The sequence below is a fragment of the Miniopterus schreibersii genome, assembly GCF_964146895.1.
Source record: "Miniopterus schreibersii genome assembly, chromosome: 13".
NCBI classification, from domain to species: Eukaryota; Metazoa; Chordata; class Mammalia; order Chiroptera; family Miniopteridae; genus Miniopterus; species Miniopterus schreibersii.
The window spans coordinates 26,169,122-26,187,429 of NC_138113.1; the positions used below are offsets into that span (position 1 = coordinate 26,169,122).

Consider the following 18,308-nt stretch of genomic DNA (forward strand, 5'->3'; position numbering starts at 1 on the left):
TTCTATTACAATTGATGCCTATATAACTAACAATGTGTACATGTATATTCAAAAAGGATTCCCATTTCATGACCACCCCCTCACAACCCCCCCCTCTACTTTTTCCCTATAGTATTTGATATCCCTAGTACCTTGTTTTGATGTGTATCTATTGTTCATCTTTCCCAACAGAAAGTAAGCCTTGTGCAGAAAAGTTTAATTTTGTTCAGTACTGTATTTCCAGTGACTAGAACATCGACCAGTATATAGTAAGTTCTCAGCAAAGATGTTTTAAGTGAATGGATAGATGGATGGATGATGGATGGATGGATATATTTGTATAGAACCAGTCCTGTCCAAAGATGTTTCAAAACCAAGGTTTTATCCACCAATAGCGAATACATCTACTGAATCCTCTAGATGTTGAGGAAAACATACCGAGCTAGAGAATTTTCTTAAACTTTTTAAAATGTATATATCCTGGTCCTTTTGCTTACCAGCAATGAGGGGGGGAAAACACCTTCTAAATAGCAGTAGCTTACTTACATTTAAAATGACAATCATACTTTTCTTACCCAGCACCATTAGTTTCAGGAGAATATGCCTTTATATATATTGTAAAATCTATACCCAATGTTTTTCTTTTCAACATGCACTAAAATTTGTGCTAAAAATGTACATTCATTTAAGTGAATTCAGCAGAATGACTGGGCTAGGGAAAATAAAATTAATTATTCATGTTGTCAGTATTTTCAAATGCAGAGTGGTTAGCAGAACATACATAATTGTAAGTAATGCAATTATTTTTTAATAATAAAGCCACTGCTAAGGCTCATTAATATTTTTAATAAAAAATAAAATATTGGCCCAGCCAGGCATGGCTCAGCGGTTGAGCATCAACCTAGGATCCAGGAGGTCATGGTTCGATTCCCGATCAGGACACATGCGGGTAGTGGGCTCCATCCCCAGTTGGGGGCGTGCAGGAGGCAGCCAATCAATGACTCTCTAATCATTGATGTTTCTATCTCTCTCTCTCTTCCTCTCCCTTTCTCTCTCTGAAATCAATAAAGATATATTTAATAAATAAATAATTATTCTTTGAAGTTACAAAATGTATTTTGTTAATTTTCATGGGAATATTTGTGCACCCTCTTTACATTTTTAAGCAAATAGTATTAATTTTTCATGAGCATATTGAAATATGCCAGGAAGCAAAAACAGTATCCAATGTATTCAAATACTCTTCTTGCTTGAATGCTCGTTGGGTTTCTTTGTGGAACATTCCACGGGAATAAAATTCCATTGACTTCTGTAGGACATTGCATATGTGAAATATACATCTCTCTGACAACCTAGCAATGTTTTTAAATTCTCAATATTTCCTTTTCTTGCATAGGTTTGCTAACTCCACTCTGGGGGAAAAAAAAAAAAAAAAGCCTAACTGGAACCATAGACTTGTTCCATTTCATTTCACTCATATTTGCTGATTTGGCTCCACTCTGTAATTTAAGTTCTTACTAACAGTTGCAAACATTGTCTCTCCAGTCAAGAACCAGACTCTCTCAAAGCTTTCTTTTCTCTCCTTTCTTAAGATTTTTGAAATGGGATGAAAAACCCTATAGATTCCTGAAACCAGGTAAAGATAACTGAGTCAGTTTCTGTTTGGAATATAAAGGAGAGGGCTTCACTAACTACTGCTCTTATGAAGTGTGATTTTCTTGCAAAGATAGATTTATATATGCTGTACAGGTACAGGGCAATATAATTAATAGACTAAAATGGGATGCTCTTGAGAGTCAAAAAGGAATGCTATTAATACTGGGACACCAGGTACCCAAGAGGGTGATACAGGCCAACTGAGAGGCATGGGCACCCTGTGTAAAATGAAATATATGCTTCATTAAATCATCATCAGAAGACCTAACTAAGACCATCATTGCCAGAGACAATGAAATTTTAGAGCTCAGTACAACTGAAGACATTCCTCGTTCAGTCCACTCATTATAGACAGGTAGCAGGCCAAAGTACAGTGAGGTTAATTAAGCAGCTTGTCTAAGTTACACTACAAGGTAGTGATTGTGTTGAACGTGGAAGCCAGGTCCCCTGACTCACGGTGCCCTTTCCCTTATATTGCACCCCCTTATAGCAAAAGGCATTACAATGGATCCTTTGTCGTATGTATACAGTATGCATTCTTATAGTATGTATATAGCTTGTAAAATATTCTTGAAGGAAAAACCTGAAAGATCACAGAATGTGATACAAAACCTAGGCCAGAAGAAATGTCACAATCTTGATCTTAAAGCAAACCGCACGGCACCACTCTCCTTTCTTTACAGACTGTCAACCAAAGGGAGTAAATGTTGCCTTTTGCATGTTGGCTCACCTTTTCTCATTTATGTAAAGCTACATATATGTCCATAAGACACTCCCAGATTATTCAGAAGATGAAGGATCATTTAACAGCCAACAATCTTGCTTGAAATGCCTGCCCCCTCCCCTCAAAGGCTCTCAGCATTCTGAAAATCTTGATATTACCAAATATTTGCAATCATCACTTTCTGAGATTAGCATAATAGGAAATTTCTCTTTTTTGAGATGAGTGTGTCTTATGGAAACATTTAACTATTATATATCCCAAGTAAAACTAACTTTGTGAATTTTATGTAATCCATATAAAAGGTATTCTTAATATTGTTATTTTCACATAAAAGGCCATATAATCACAAGAGTTGGAAAATGTACTCTTTAGTTCATCATATAAATCATGCTTTTCTAAAGTAAACACAGTCTGAAAATTGTTCATCACTCAGGGAAAAAAACTTTTTTTTCTTTTTAAAGACTTTTGCTTTTAGGTGGTAATGTAAACAAGATCTTATAGGATGACATTTTGATGAATACTATTTTATGTTCTGCGACTCCTTCAAAACCGAAAATACATTTCTCCCCTACTACTTGCCCTGCAGGATGGCTGAAAAAAACCTCATCTCATCTATCTGAAATGAATCCAATTTAATTCTGCTTGACCAAAAATCTGTTTCCATAGTTCTAAAACATGCAATCACCCCAAGGTACAGTGCCATTGTAGCTAAAGTGGCTCAGTGTTATCACCGAGGAAAATACACTTTGATTGAGAAAACAGTCCAAGATGGGTTTTGAAAAATAAAATGACCCTTCCTGGTACACAATTTAGTAAGGCAGTTGATAAAGTCACATCCAGATGGTTTGTACTACACACAGGGTTTAAAAGAAGATGCTTTATCCAACCTGCAAAAATGGGTCAAAGGTTACAGTCCTAGAATTAGAATTTCATATCATTTAAACTTCTAAGATTTTGACAACTCTAAAGAAGAAATACTTGAAATTCTACATATATTAGTTATCTCTATAGTTGGGGAGGGCAATTTAAAAATCAATAAAATCAAATTTGAGGTAAAGAAAATTTGTAACAAATCATTCTGTTACTCAAAAATAAAAAACTTCCTTTCTTTCCTTGGAGTTACCCCACATACACACATTGTCTGTAATCACATACATATCATTATTAAAAAGGGAATTTAAAAAAATAATTGTTCAACTTTAAGACACTGTTGCCATAAATGAATACTTATAATCATATTATATAATTGCTATATTTGGTCTGTTAAAAATCTAAAAATTCAACATATCTATTTTTTAATGAAACTAATAGTCTTTTATTGAAATCAATACTTTCCCAAATGAACCAAATAATCACTAATTGATTAGATCATTTGCCTCTATAAAGCACTGCTGTCTTTAAACATGTAATAGCTTATAATAAAAGAGGCTCTTTTAAATGACAATTAATGATCAGTTAACTGTTTTCCTTTTACATTAATTAATATTATAAAATGAATAAATTTTTATTTCATTTGTAGGTGTTTAGCTTGCAAATAAAATAACTATTTTACACATTTTAAAAAAATATAATTTCTTAATATATAGCAGTTATTAATTGATAAAATACACAAAAACAAAGCTGATCATTTTTTCCTTATTTCAGGATACATCCGGTTTATCTAAGAACTTAGGCAACTATAATTTCATTAATGATGAAACAAAACCACTAAGAAAAATATCTGGTTCTTTCAAATTTTATTCATGGGAATGTTTCCAACTCTGATTATCCTAGAATGTCCTCTTATGAATTATTTTATTTAAAGGAAATAGTCTATCAGTTGCTTTGTGTTTCATTTCTTCTGGATCTGATTCACTTTAATTTGTTTATGGTTAAATAAACATTGAACCAACGACCACCAACTAATCACCAGTGAAGTATGAGAAAAGAATATCAAATGGAGTGGCTGAGCATGCATTAGTCTGTCTAAAATCACAAGTCTTTATCCAAGGGGCTGTTATTGTCAACAATCTTATAAACCCAAACAAGACAGAGAAAATCAACACAATGATTACACTCTAAGCACACATTCTTACTAAAATGTGTTATTCCATAAGGGCAGGTTTTTTGTTTGTTGTTGCTAATGTAATCCCAGTGCTAAACCAGGGTATGGCGATCAATAAATATATATTGATAAATAACCTGTAAGACTGCCCATTTTACTTTGTAGCCGAATGCAGAGAGAAAGAGACTGAGAAGAAAATGCTGCACATAGACACATATATCCATCACTACACTTATGAATTTACAGAATTTATAATTTTTTTATCACCTCTTTTCTCCTAGGACACTTTCTCTTCCTCTACTCTGTTCCCCACACCTCTTCCTTCAAGGTAAAGATTAGAATCTAGTTTCTTCTTTCTCTGGTAAACTTATGCTAAGTAGCAGACAGGGTGCTGATACAACAGAATTCACTTTCTTTTACTCCCTAATTCTGACAATTGATCTGCTTCAAACCTTTGAAATAGAAGCAAATTAAAAACTAATTTTTATCATTCTTATGTTTTTAGAATGTAGGTTTCCAGAAAAGTAATGTATTTGGAAAAGCTTTATATGGCACCTATTGAAGACACTATTAAAAACAAAATGAAAGGAAACAATCCGTTTTGGATCAAGAAGAACACACGATTCTGAAAGAATTAACAGAATATCTACAAAGGCTGTAAATGTCAATAGGAATGTAGTAGCATTTCAACAGCATTCTAGTAGCTTTTTCGTAAAATGTAAGCTCTCTGAGGCAGGTAGTTTTTATTTGTTTGGTTTGTTTCTTTTCTTGCTCTTCCAATATGTAACGCCTAAACTAATGCATGTTAGACAATCAAGAAGTATATCGTGATTGAATCAATATGCTTCCAAGTTGTACAAATTCAACATGACATTTTTTCCTCCAAAAAAATTATAGACATAAGATTGAACAATAAACTTACTGAAGTGTATTCTAAGTGAGGGCAGTTAACCACATATCATACAAAATATGTTAGTCCAAGACAGATTTTAAGTACCATATTTTGGGTCTTTGTCCTCAGATAAATTAACAGTATTTTTTATAGACAGTAATGGAGTAAACCTGTCATTCACCATGAGAGCCACATGGGTACCAACTCAAAACGTTAAGACTTCCAAATACAATAGATCTTTTACAAGCAGTTGTTCTTTTAAGATTTTCAAATTTGCTTTTATTTTATTTCAATGAAATACCAAGCTTGAACAAATAAGACCTTTCAAATACTTCCTTAATTAACTTGTTCATTTAACTTCAAAAGTGAAAATCCTATGTAATTAGCAGGCAATCCCCTCAGCTTGAGCTAGACCAAGGTTACTGAATCAAGACTATCAGCAAGCTGTGAGTAAACTAGCACAAAGCAATTTATAAAAGTCCAAATCCCAAATCAACAGCACATACACATTTCATAGTCAAACTGAGTGCATTATATTAAACAAATCTCAAAGGAAGCCGTAATGCCTGAGATCAGAAACAATCACAATTTAGAAAAGACGCCTACGCAGTAAAGCCCGCTTTCACAACCCCGGGTCCGACATGAAGGAATGAAATCCATAGACTCACCTGGCTAATGGGTTCTTTCGTAGGGGGCTTTCCTCTTCTGGCTGTGCTAGTGGCCAGGGTCGTGGTGGTCTCCATAATGGACGTGGACATCTCTGACTGCATGGCAGTGGCTGTCGACTCAGTTGTCATAGAGGAAGGCACTTCACCAACCAGTCTCACATTCCCCACTATGGCGATGTTGGCATCATTTTCGGCTGCCATATTCAGAACTTTCAAGCCATTGTAGTAAAGCCCAGAGAGCTGGCCCTGGAAGGGCTGGCCCTGCTCTTTCCCGCCAATTATTATGGTTGCTTGGCTATTGAAGATTGTGAGCTGACGCCCTGTAAAAATAATATTACATACATGCAAAAATGTTGATTGTGAACTCTACATTCTACAAAGGATGATAAAACAGATCTTTCATGGGGTGGATAATGAGAGCAATAAACTATAAGAGAGGCATTTGACTCATAATTCATTGCTGATAAATGAGGTGTCCATGAAATGCATAATCATTGGCAAATACTTGTAAGTTCTCAACTTATTGTAAATGTAGTGCTTTTGCTAAAAGACCAATCAAAGATACGTATTGTAAATCAATTTTTAGTGGATCCCTTTCCCTTTTACCTCAAGGTCTTATACTGTTGGTCTCTTAAGTCTAAATTGTCTAATTAAAAAATGTGATCTATCTAACATTTCAAGTATTTGTCCCTCTAAAATTACCACGGGTAAAAACTAATCTAGAGCAGCTGGTATCTAATTTTAAATTTCTAGTAAAAATTTCATAATTCACTTAATGGCCACAGGTATCTATATGCTATTCTTTAGAAACGTTTATTGTTTTGAAGGCAATAGTCCTTTATTATTTGATTTACTCTATTTTTCCGGCAATCACACTGAAAAGAAATGCATGGTTTACACTGAGCATGTCAGAGGCAAAAAAATTCCAAAAATATTTTTCTGATTGGCTTTCAGCAAGTCTATTAAAACAAAACAGAATGAAAAAAAAATAGCTTCAGATGTAAAAAGCGGCTTCAGGAATGATACACAAACCGATGGAGAAATTATGGCTCATTTCCATCAAACAGCAATCCTCAGCAACAGTACCAATATCATCGAATTGAGTATCCAGTTTTAGCAGATTGCTCTCTGCTCATAAAAAGCATGCACACAACTTTAAGTTCAGTTTTAATTAGGACTTGTTCCCAATGCTCTTAGAAGGTTGCAAACGTTAAAGGGACTTCATTTTGACCGGCAATCCATATTGCCCACTATTTAAGATGCCTAGAGTTTAAACCAAGAGTTGTTGTTTTTTTCAGGACCATAACAAATATATCAGAACTACATATATTTTAGTTAATAATTTAGAGGCTGGAACATGTAATATAATCTATGAATGATTTATCATTTTGGGTTAATGCTTGCTGTGAGTACCTTCATAGATTGAGTTAGTGGATTATATTTAACAGTCCCTTTAACCTTAAATTAACAGGGTAAGATTATTAAACAGCTGGTACGTCTAAAAATGTATAGAAATTATTATACAAGGTATGCAAATATTACTATCTATATTTTACTGTTTTAAATTTGTTTTTAATTTAGTTTTACGGAAAATTTATTTTTTATGTTTATTAGTGTTACAATGAAGTACTACTTGGTTATGTTCAAATTATTTTTTTATTTGAAGTTTTAATCAATGTTTTTTACCTTTGTCGAGTAGCCATTCATCAACTACTCGACCAAGTCGATATGGAATTCGCTGTCTAGCAATCGCCAGGCGCTCGTTATCATTGTTTCCTTTAAAGTTTAAAGAGACATTTCATTGGTTAAAATCTGTAAGGTCAAAGGTTAAAAGTTAATACTTAAAGCTTGAGCTATACAGTTGCCACATGATTTTTTGAAATTTGGAATTTTAAAAAGTGCTACCTAGAACATTTCATGTTTCAGACTTGTCATTCATTCATTTATTTTATTTTAGCAAACAAAATTATTCCTATGTTAATTGAAAATTAGAAATCTGCATTTGAGCTAGGTTATTAAACTTATGTTATAGACAGACCCGAACAACCAATTTAAACAGCATATAATAGCTTTACAAAAAATGACCATTGATCTCAGGGTTTTGTCTTTTTGATGTTTCTTATTAACTAGTTAAACATGATCAGGTGAAACAGGTTTAAGTTTTCAAAATACATTCAACCTCTTATTCCAGATTAGTAATTTATGAACACCAAACTTAACACCAACTTTGGCACACTGAAGCATCTAAAATAGGCCTAGCATACTTTATATCCTATTCAGAAAATAGAAATTCATATTCATCTCATTTAATGAAACCACAGAGTATGAATAATTATTGTATATTCCATACGAATTAGTTTATCAATCACTTGGACATCACAAGAGAATATATCTTGCATCATCCAAATATGTTATTAGAGGAAAAGGCTTTGACAAAAGTGACTTTGAGTGTCCTTCAGTTTCATTTAAAGCTTAACATGTTGAAATGTATAACAATTTGAAGAAAAAAAAATGTATATTTTTATATACTCAAATACCTGCTTTTATATTAAGCTATTCTAAAGTGGGTATGATAGCTTAAGGAGCAAATACAAGCCACAAAGAGTGGTCCCTATGCATAGATCTAAACTACATATGAGCGTTACTTCTTTGAACAAAAAATTTTCTGACAGAAAACACAGTTTAAATTGACCTTGAATAATTCTTGCAAATAAATAAGTGTTTTCTTGATCTGTAAAGCCCTTAGAAAAAAATCTAGGCTGCCACTTCAGTGCTTAATTGTGTATACTGCAAGAAGATTTTTATTCCATAAAAATGAACTAACATGAAATTTTAAGCTAAGATATTTTGGTAATAGCTCAGAGGAAGACTCAGGGGTGAAAGAAACAAGTGGTAGTAAAGCCCACAGAAAAGACTGGAGCAATTTGCTGGGGAAGATAACAGATACAAATGTTTCTCATATTTAGAATAATTTGCAAGTGTTTTCATATACTAGTCTTATTAAACACTAAACTTATCACAATAAACGCACCATTATATTGGTGACACAATTTTAGAGGAATAGAAAAGTATTATCATTTAGATCTTATAAATTTGTCCTTTGAATATACATAATTGAAAATATTTCATACATTAGTATTTAATTTAAAATGTAAATATCAAAGTGGAACCAAATATAAAGTTTAATAAAAACATTTATATGTATTCCTCTGGATTATGCAATCATTAAAATGTTATAAAATAATATTTTATCTTATGGGAACATGTTTTTGGTATATTGATAATTTAAAAAAAACACCACAAGGATACAAATAACTTAAACTCCAAATCTATCTTTACTTTTAAAAAGTATTCAGAATTTGTGTATTTTCATGTATCTGGAAAAATTATATTAAAATTTAACATTAGTTATCTTAGGGCAATGTGATTATCGATGAATATGTGTTTTTGGCTTACATGTGTTTGATGTAATAAACATGTTATGTGCGTAATTTGATAAGCAAACAAAATATTTTTCAAAAACTCATACTCTTTGTAGTGTAGACGTTTTTGTTGGTCAACACTCATTTCAATTCACAGTTATAACTAACCTGATGACTATATAATTAGGTGGCTCCTCATGATTTATTTCATGCCAGTGTGTTCCCATCATCAGGAATGATCCATTATTCCCTCAGACACCACTCGGATCTAGACTGCCAATCACCTCTTGCCCAATTACTATTTCAGTATATTAACAAAGCTCTCGGCATCCTCTTGGCAATAAATTCCACCCAAGTTCCACATGTCAGCCAGTATACAATCATGTCACTTGTCTATCCCTTTCCTTTGCCTTCAAGATAAAATCTCGAATCTCCAAGGTGATATAGGAGAACTTCCATGATCTGGAACCCTCCTACCTCCCTTGTCCCATCTCATGAGACGTCTCTCAATTCTTCTAAAGCTCTACTTTTTTCTCTGGGCTTTTGTACCTGCAGCTTCTTTTACTTGAAATACTCTTCCTCACTTCCACCCTATCCTTATCTTCCCTCAGCTAACCCTGGCTCATTAATGAAATCTTCTTGGCAGGAGCATTATTTCCTCAGGAGGTCTTCCCTCATGGCCCCAAGTTAGATGAGGGCACCTGAATATATGCTTTCCCAGTGTCTTTTGGAAACAAACCCTGGCTTCCTAATTGAATATTCTATAAATATTTTCCCTTTAAACCCTGGAGTTCCATGAAGTCAGGTATTATGGGCAGTGTTTATTGTTGTATTTTTAGTGCTTGCACAAAACCTACCACATAATCTCCTATGAAATAGCTGCAGAATGAAATAATGAAAGAAATCTTGCTTTTAATTCTGATAGCTTCTGTAGCACCCTTATCTCATTCTCACAGCCTAATGTCATTCACAAGAAGAAAAAAGCAAATGCTTGTGCCCAGATAAGAGATCGTATGTAGCCAAGCTTCCCTTTGTACTTTCTAAAGAAAACATCACATATGTAAATTATAGTTTTATTTCTTTAATGATTGTCACTGGTTTGAACACCAGCCATACAGTCAGTCAATTCAGTACTTGCTTAGTAATAACTGCCCCACGCAACAAAATAAGTAACATAGTTATTATTAGTAATGGAATTAGAGAGAAAAGTCTAAGTAAGAAGGGTGAAGAAAACTGAAGGCTTAATATATTCTTTTTGAATGGCTTTGAAAAAGAGGACTTAAAAACATAAATATATATATCTATACATATATACATACACACATACATACAATTGGCTGTCATACCTTTGACTGGCACTCAAACAACAATTAATGTGACTGATATGGCATTATTTTAAATCAACAATCGCTTTTGAACACCCTTGAGAAGACTCAGCTAAAACAAGAACATGAAATATACATTCTTAATGAATAAAAAGTGGTCATCTAACAACAATAACAAAGATGAAATAGAGTAGGCATCAGGGACAGGTGTAAAAGGTGTGATAATTTTTAAGAAAGGTAGCCACACAAAGGGGGTCATACCATCCCATAACCCATGAATGCCAGATGCCTTCTAGTTCAGAGACCTTTTTCAGCTGAAAATGGGGATTTTAAAATCAAAGGACAGACTTTATACTTTGTTGGGTTACTGGATGGGAAATCAGACGCTTCTAAATTCAACTCAATGTATGTTGACATTTACCCCCCTAAATTCTTTGTTCTTCTACTAGAATAAAAAACTAACGACTTTTCTTATAACAAAATTATACATAAATACACTGTCAACCAAATGAATACACATGTAAACTGAGTACAGTGACAATGTCTTTTTAACAGATGATTCCCAAACCCCTTCTACTATTGGGTATGAAATAGTTCAGATGGTTTAGGTTCACCAGGAAGAAGCCTCCATTTGGCCTCCACTCCATGATTTTCATTAACAAGCCACATATGGGAAGTGGTAATTTAGATATATTATTTCAAGAAAATGCTCAAAATGTATTTCATTTCTTTACAAATTCATGGTGACATGTTATTTGTAAAATATCCTGTAACGTTGTGTGCTTTGGTTTATTTTATTTAATTCTGTCCATAGTTTAATATACATCTAAGCTTTACATGCAATATAAAGGACATGAAACAACCCACTTGATTGGAAAGGTCAAAGAGAAATATAATTTCTGATAACCTTTTCTTTTCTTTGGAAAGGGCTGGGCTCTAATACAAAACATGCTGGGATATAGAACTTTTATTATAGGCTTAGACTTATAGGAGAGATTAAAAACATCTTCAAGTTCCCTAAATCAGAGGTAGGGATTGAGCAATAATGACCCACTTGCAAGCAATCTACTTATTCTGGAATTATTAATAGGTCCAACAAGAATTTCAACTACTTAAAAAACATATAAATCAACTGCAGTAGTCTACTGAGCACATAAATTAGATTTATGAAAACAGAGCTTCTGGCTGAAAAGTTAAGAGATAATAATTTAGTCTCATATTTCCTTTACCCTAATAAAAGTGGGATGAGGTATTCCTTTAGATTTCTTTTTCCTCCAGCTAATTTTATTCAGGTTAAATATGTTGGTATCTCTACAGAAAATGTCACCACCAACATACAGGTCTCTGATGAAGTAATTCTGAAGCGATGAAACAGTACGTAAAGAACAAATTTATTTTTCTTTTTATGGTTGAAAGATTTGGTAATTTTGACAAGAGGCAGGCCTCCTGTAGTAACACCACCACAACCAATTGCTAGGGGCGAGCTCTAAATGGAGTGGCCATTGAGGTCGAAGGTACTAAAAGTAAAGGATATTTCAAACAAGTTTCCAGAAATGAAAGAAAAAAAAAATCTGATCATTCAGACTTAGAGTATACCATCCTCTACTGTGATTGAATCCCAGATAGTTTAGTTTTCCACCTAACTAATAATATTTTGTCACACTATGGTATATTAATTTGGTACGAACCAGTAGACTTAAAAGAAACAAGAGTAATTTCAAAGAATCAAGGTAAGCAGCAAGGAGTAATAAAACTCAAATCCTTGACTTGGAGTTAAATTTCATAGTGGGACTCAGAGAACAAAGGGAAATAAAAATGTAATCATGTTTTTATGACTACGGGTCAATAGAGACAAGCTATATGAACTTCACTAATACATAGTTTTCCTCCACTCATTTTCATAGATCTTCTCTTCTCTTGTGTAATTTCTCCTCGGAAATAAAAGTGTCAGTCTTCGATATGACATAGTAATATTCTTGGAAACAAATAAGGACAAGCAATGTTATGAACTCAACATTTGTCCAGGCTGAAAGTAAAAACAAAGACAATCACCTTTTGAGATTTAACATTGGGAAAGGAAACGTAAAGGGGTTCTGAATAGCTCTACATACTTCTAGAGATCAGAAGTCTGTTTTTATACCTTTTGCTTTTAAATGAGAATATGGCATTTGGATATGCCTAGGCCCATAAAGCAAGAAAAGGTTTAATACAGTTTTATAAAATTACTCTGGTTTTAAAAACAGTATTATGGCCCGGCTGGCGTGGCTTAGCAGTTGAGCATCGACCTATGATCCCAGAGATCACGGTTCGATTCCCAGTCAGGGCACATGCCCGGGTGGCGGGCTCGATCCCCAGCAGCGGGCGTGCAAGAGGCAGCCGATCAATGACTCTCTCATCATTGATGTTTCTATCTCTCTCTCTTCCGCTCCCTTCCTCTCTCTGAAATCAATAAAAACATATATATTTTTAAAAAACAGCATTATCACGTAATTTCCAACTAAATGCCTTATGTGCGATTTTTATGCCAACTATAAAATACAGGAATACCTAACTTAGCTGGCAATGTGTCAAATAAGTGGCTTTTGTCACCACTGACACTCTTCAAGGAATAAACTTGTGAAAAAATATAGCTATTTTAATGAAATATTTATCTTGTATATTACATTATTTGCTATATCATTAAGATGTATATGTAACATACATTTATTTTGTTTCTGCCTACTTCTCCAGTTTCATCTTGAATCACTTATTTCTAATTCTTTAAGTTCTAATCACTCTGGACTTTTTTCAATCTCGTTAACTAAACCAATCATCTTTTAAAATGCCATTCTCTTTGCCTTACAAACTTCCTGCCCCCTGTGTACTCCTCAATGCTTCTGTCCATGCATGTGTGCATGCACACACAGGTGTCTGAGTCTGTCCAACTCACTTCTCCTTTAAATATTAGTTTATATGTTTCTCAAGAAAGCATTCCCTGTACCCATCAAATCCCCTATTAAACTAGCCTGGAGCCCTCTACATGCATTCTACAACACTTAATAGCAATATCTATAATCAGGATTACGTGATTTCATGCAATTGATTCTAGATTCTAGGTTCCTCTGCAAGCAGGGGCCCACACTGTATGTTTCCAAATATATCTGTTCACTGATAATATACATATATATATTCACCAGAAAATAGAAAAATAATGTGTTGAGTGGCTTTTATGTTTTATGCATCATGCTACTTGTTTATAAATGTTAGTTTATTTAGTTCTCATATTGATCCCAGACTACAGGTATCTTTTATCTTATAAACAGAAAAATTGATGCTCAAAGAGATAAGATAACTAGCACCACATAGTGCATAATGGAGAAACCATTTGAAACCAAAAATATTTGACTCCAAAGCTACTCCATAGTTATTTTTTTAATTTTTAAAAAATTAATCTTTATTGTTGAGAGTATTACAGATGCCCCCTTTTTTCTCCCCTTTGACCCCATCCACCCAGCACCCATCTCCCACCCCAGGCCTTCACCATTCTGTGGAATAGTTATTAAAGCAATGTCTCAAACAGCCTGAGTCATAAAGGCCCAATGCCTTCCTTTTAATCCTTACGGCATGTCCTGTACAATGGAAAATGTCATGGTCTTGTCTCTAAAGGTTCTGCCTTGGGTGAGATTGCTGTCTTGGGCACACAAAAATCAATAACCTTCCCCAAATCCCTGAAAATTATCAGGAGGGTACTTTTATCACCCCTGTTTTTAGAACAAGATATTGAGCAGAATAAGTAAAGTGATCAAAGCCTTACTCTAGTTGAGGCCCCAGAGAGGAGCAGGATTTCATTTCTTCCTTTTATGATAATGCCCTGCCATACAGATCTGCTTGAGAAATAAAGTGTTCCAGGCATTCCTTGTCTTTACCTCTGACCTAGAAGACAAGCCCCAAACATACTAATACACCAACTTCACAGCTCTTTTGATCCCGAGCCTCTCCAGAGACAAGCTGGAAAAGGAGAGAGGGTCCTAGTCACGAGTCAAAAGACCACTGCCCTTCATTAGCCTGTCAAAAGGGGGATGGAACTCTGCCACATGTTAAAGTGAATTTTGCTAAGACCTCAGATTTTCTTTTTTAATTTCTTTTTGTCCATCTCTTATCTCTGCTTTTTCCTTTGTACATCTCCAGGAGTCCAGTCCTTGTATGCCACTCATCAATCACCCAAGGCACGCACCTATCCACATCTACCCTTCCTAGACTTATCTCATGTCTTCAACAGATTTCACCTTCCTTCTCTAGTTCCAATAGTTAAACTCCTTGTTTCTTTAGAGTATCTTTGTGAGACATTAGGAAAGTAATCCGACTCAATGAAGTCAATATAAGCACTGATGGTGTGCTTTGAAAGTACTGTATCAGACATACATCAACACATCACATAGGTCTTACTGTTGAAGAGCTCAAACTTTGGGAAGTCAAGGGACAAAATGAGGAAAGGTAAATGGAAATTTAAGATAATAGGTAATTTGGCATAAGTATATAATTAACCACCATTTAAACTAGTTGTGCAAAAGTTCAAGAAGAAGAGTGGATTATAAAAGACAAAGAAGGGGTGACAGAACACAAAGGATTTTGTAGATCAAAAACAATCTAAATTTTATTGATGTAATAAGTAGATAAAAATGTGTTGTAATGTAGATATTAACCCCAAAAGATTGATAATTGATTTTCTCTTAAACTTCATAAAGCGATACACCTCTACATCTATTTTTTAAATAAATACATTTTTCTAATAGAATATATTTAGTCTCAAACTAAAGGCAAGTATGGATAAAAATGCTTAAAATATTTATGCCATGCAAAATGAAACATGCAATGCAATGCTAAAACTACCAAATATTATATGATGCAAGTGGCAAGAATTTTTTTTTAAATATATCTTTATTGATTTCAAAGAGAGGAAGGGAGAGGGAGAGAGATAGAAACATCAATGATTTGAGAGTCATTGATCAGCTGCCTCCTGCACGCCCTTCACTGGGGACTGAGCCCGCAACCTGGGCTTGCACCCTGACGGGAATTGAACCAAGACCTCCTGGATCCTAGGTGAATGCTCAACCTCTGAGCCATGACATCTGGGTGCAAGTGGCAAGAGTTTGGGGGCAACATGCAAAAATGAAAATACTTGTGTAGGACGAAGGGATTATGAGAATCTTTTCCAAATTTTAATTTCATTATTAGTACTATATTTGTACATATTTCAATTTTACTCCCACCATTTCCTTAAAAAAGGAGCATTTTCTAAAAATTAAATGTAGTATCTTAATGCAATGCTATGGCAAGAGAAGTTGGCACAGCCCAAGTGCCCTGTCAGTCAGCCCGTTTAGCTTATACAGCTGGAGAGAGCACAGACTGCTCATGTAGGGCAAGGCCCGCTTTCTGACTAATGCTTCAGATGACACCCGGAGTCCTCATGTGAAACAGCAGCCCTTTATATTCATTTAAACGGTACCTTCCTGTGAGACTGCTGTGATTCTGGGCACGAAAGGCTATAGACCATCTATTGAGGAGTTCAACAGTGCTTTGGGGAAGAAATCAGAAGCTTAGTGCATTTCTAACTGGCTTAAGTAATTTCTTCTTTCATGTCCCTCTGTTATGTGGGACTATATGGAGTTATCTAGCATTCCTTTATCCAAAGTCTTACAGAAGCTCTTGCTCTCATCAGCTACTTACATTCAAAAACTTTTTTTTGGATATTGTGCTGTCAAATTAATTGGAAATAAAGGCAAGCTTGTGAACTTTGGCTCTCATGGCCTCTGTGGAATAAACAGAGATTTATACATTCCTCTCTAAACCTTTCTCTTCTTTTGGGTTCCTGATGCAAAGAGACTGGAATATAATTATCAAAAATCAGCAGCTAAAAATGAAAAGCAACAGGGACAAGCAGATAACAAAATACAGAAGTGCTTTGAAAATTAAAGGTCATACTCTGTTATCACGTGTACTAAAACGTTCTTTTGTGCTAGCTGTTGCAGCATTTAAGACAGAAGAATGGTTTAACAGCCCCAAACTGCCCAGGCCACTGATAGACATCACTCAGTGATGAGTATAAGAAAAATGAAATGTAAGAACAACCTCACATTACTTTACAAATGGCACTTTGCCATTTTCCCAGACTTGGGAATCTTAAGCACTTTCTAAATCATAATGCCATAACATTTAAGCTTATCTACCCTAATAAGAACTTACATAGTCTCTAAGGCTTCTTTTCCAAGTTCTTAGTCTATGGAAGTCAGAGGATTATGTTGTACAGATGGATTTTCTATCTTCTCACAGCAACCTTGACTTTTAGTATTTTTTTTGAGTATTTGGAGGGTCTAAGGAAAGGGAAACAAGTAAATGTCTCATACATAGTCTGATATGGCATACGGGGTACTAAGAAAGTTCCTTATTCTGCAGTGAAGAGAAATAAGTTTCATTACTATCGCATTTTAATCTCATTTTCAATGAACTTCAATCTTTCTCTTCCACTTGCAATATGAATGTGGGAAGTTGTTGTTTTTTTCAAATAGGAAGATGGGGTTTGTCCATTGCACACAAATTATTTAAGATTAAAAGCTCTGCCATGACTGGGTAGCTCAGTTAGTTAGAGCATTATCCCAGTACGCCAAGGTTATGAGTTCGATCCCCTGCCAGGGCGCATACAACAATCAACCAATAAATGCATAAATAAGTGGAATAACAAATCATTTCCTCTCTCCCTCTCTCTCTCTCTCAAGTCAATTTGGAAAAAAAAAAAGGTTAGATGCTCTGGAAATGCCAAGGACAGGCTGGGATATAGTTATTAGATCATTGCCAGTCCTCTTCAATCTTATAAAATGTAAAACCTCTTAAATAAAATATTTTTTCTTTTGTAGAAAAATCAAATACTATGGATTTGAACTTAAAACCTTAAAATAAATTTCTCCCAATAAAAATGTATTCTGTCAGCAATTATTTCTTAGAAACAAGAACCCATGTGGTCAGATTCATTGTGAAGAGAATCCTTGATGGATAAAAAACTGGGCTTTAATTTTGGGGTTCAAACCCTGGCTTCACTCTTGACTACTGTGTAACATTGGGCCTGGAGCCTAACATTTCAGAACCTCAGTTTTATCATCTGTAAAATAGGCATTTTTAAGAATAAGTGATATATTATACATAAATCTCTTAACACAGTGCCTGGCACATAGTAAGCATTCAATAAATATTAGCCATTATATTGTGCTTATGTCCTTATATATCTAGTACAATTTGCCCAACATGACATATATAGATCACAGAAATTGTTTCTCACCCACCTGGCAGTAGGAAAGGATTTGAGGTAGGTATAAAGAAGAGTGGAAAATAAATCTATTTTTCTTTTGCAGGACAAATAAAGGCCAGGGAACTAAACTTATTGTAACTGTTGTCCAAAACCTATAGGTGCTTTATCAAAATCACTGCATTTTTCTCCCAAGTAATGCTGGATTCATTCTCAGAAGTTCATGCATGGCTACCTGTCAGCCAATGGAAACAACTGAAAGGAGGCCATTGACTTGAGAAGGCCACACAAAAAGAAAAGCCAAAGGCACCTGCTTGGAGGG

At 34.5% G+C, this 18,308-nt stretch overlaps 1 protein-coding gene across 21 annotated transcripts in view; it reads right to left on the reverse strand.

Annotated features, from left to right (window-relative positions):
- NRXN1 (neurexin 1) overlaps positions 1–18,308 on the reverse strand; it is a 916,928-nt gene that overhangs the window by 110,471 nt on the left and 788,149 nt on the right. For 11 of the 21 annotated variants that reach the window (XM_081155817.1, XM_081155816.1, XM_081155815.1 and 8 more), the window contains 2 exons: positions 7,650–7,739; positions 5,964–6,283 (listed from right to left, as the gene is read on the reverse strand). In XM_081155817.1, the coding sequence (XP_081011943.1) occupies positions 5,964–6,283; positions 7,650–7,739 (410 nt within the window). The remainder of the gene's footprint in view (positions 1–5,963; positions 6,284–7,649; positions 7,740–18,308) is intronic. The other 10 variants (XM_081155805.1, XM_081155804.1, XM_081155802.1 and 7 more) reach the window with 1 other exon arrangement.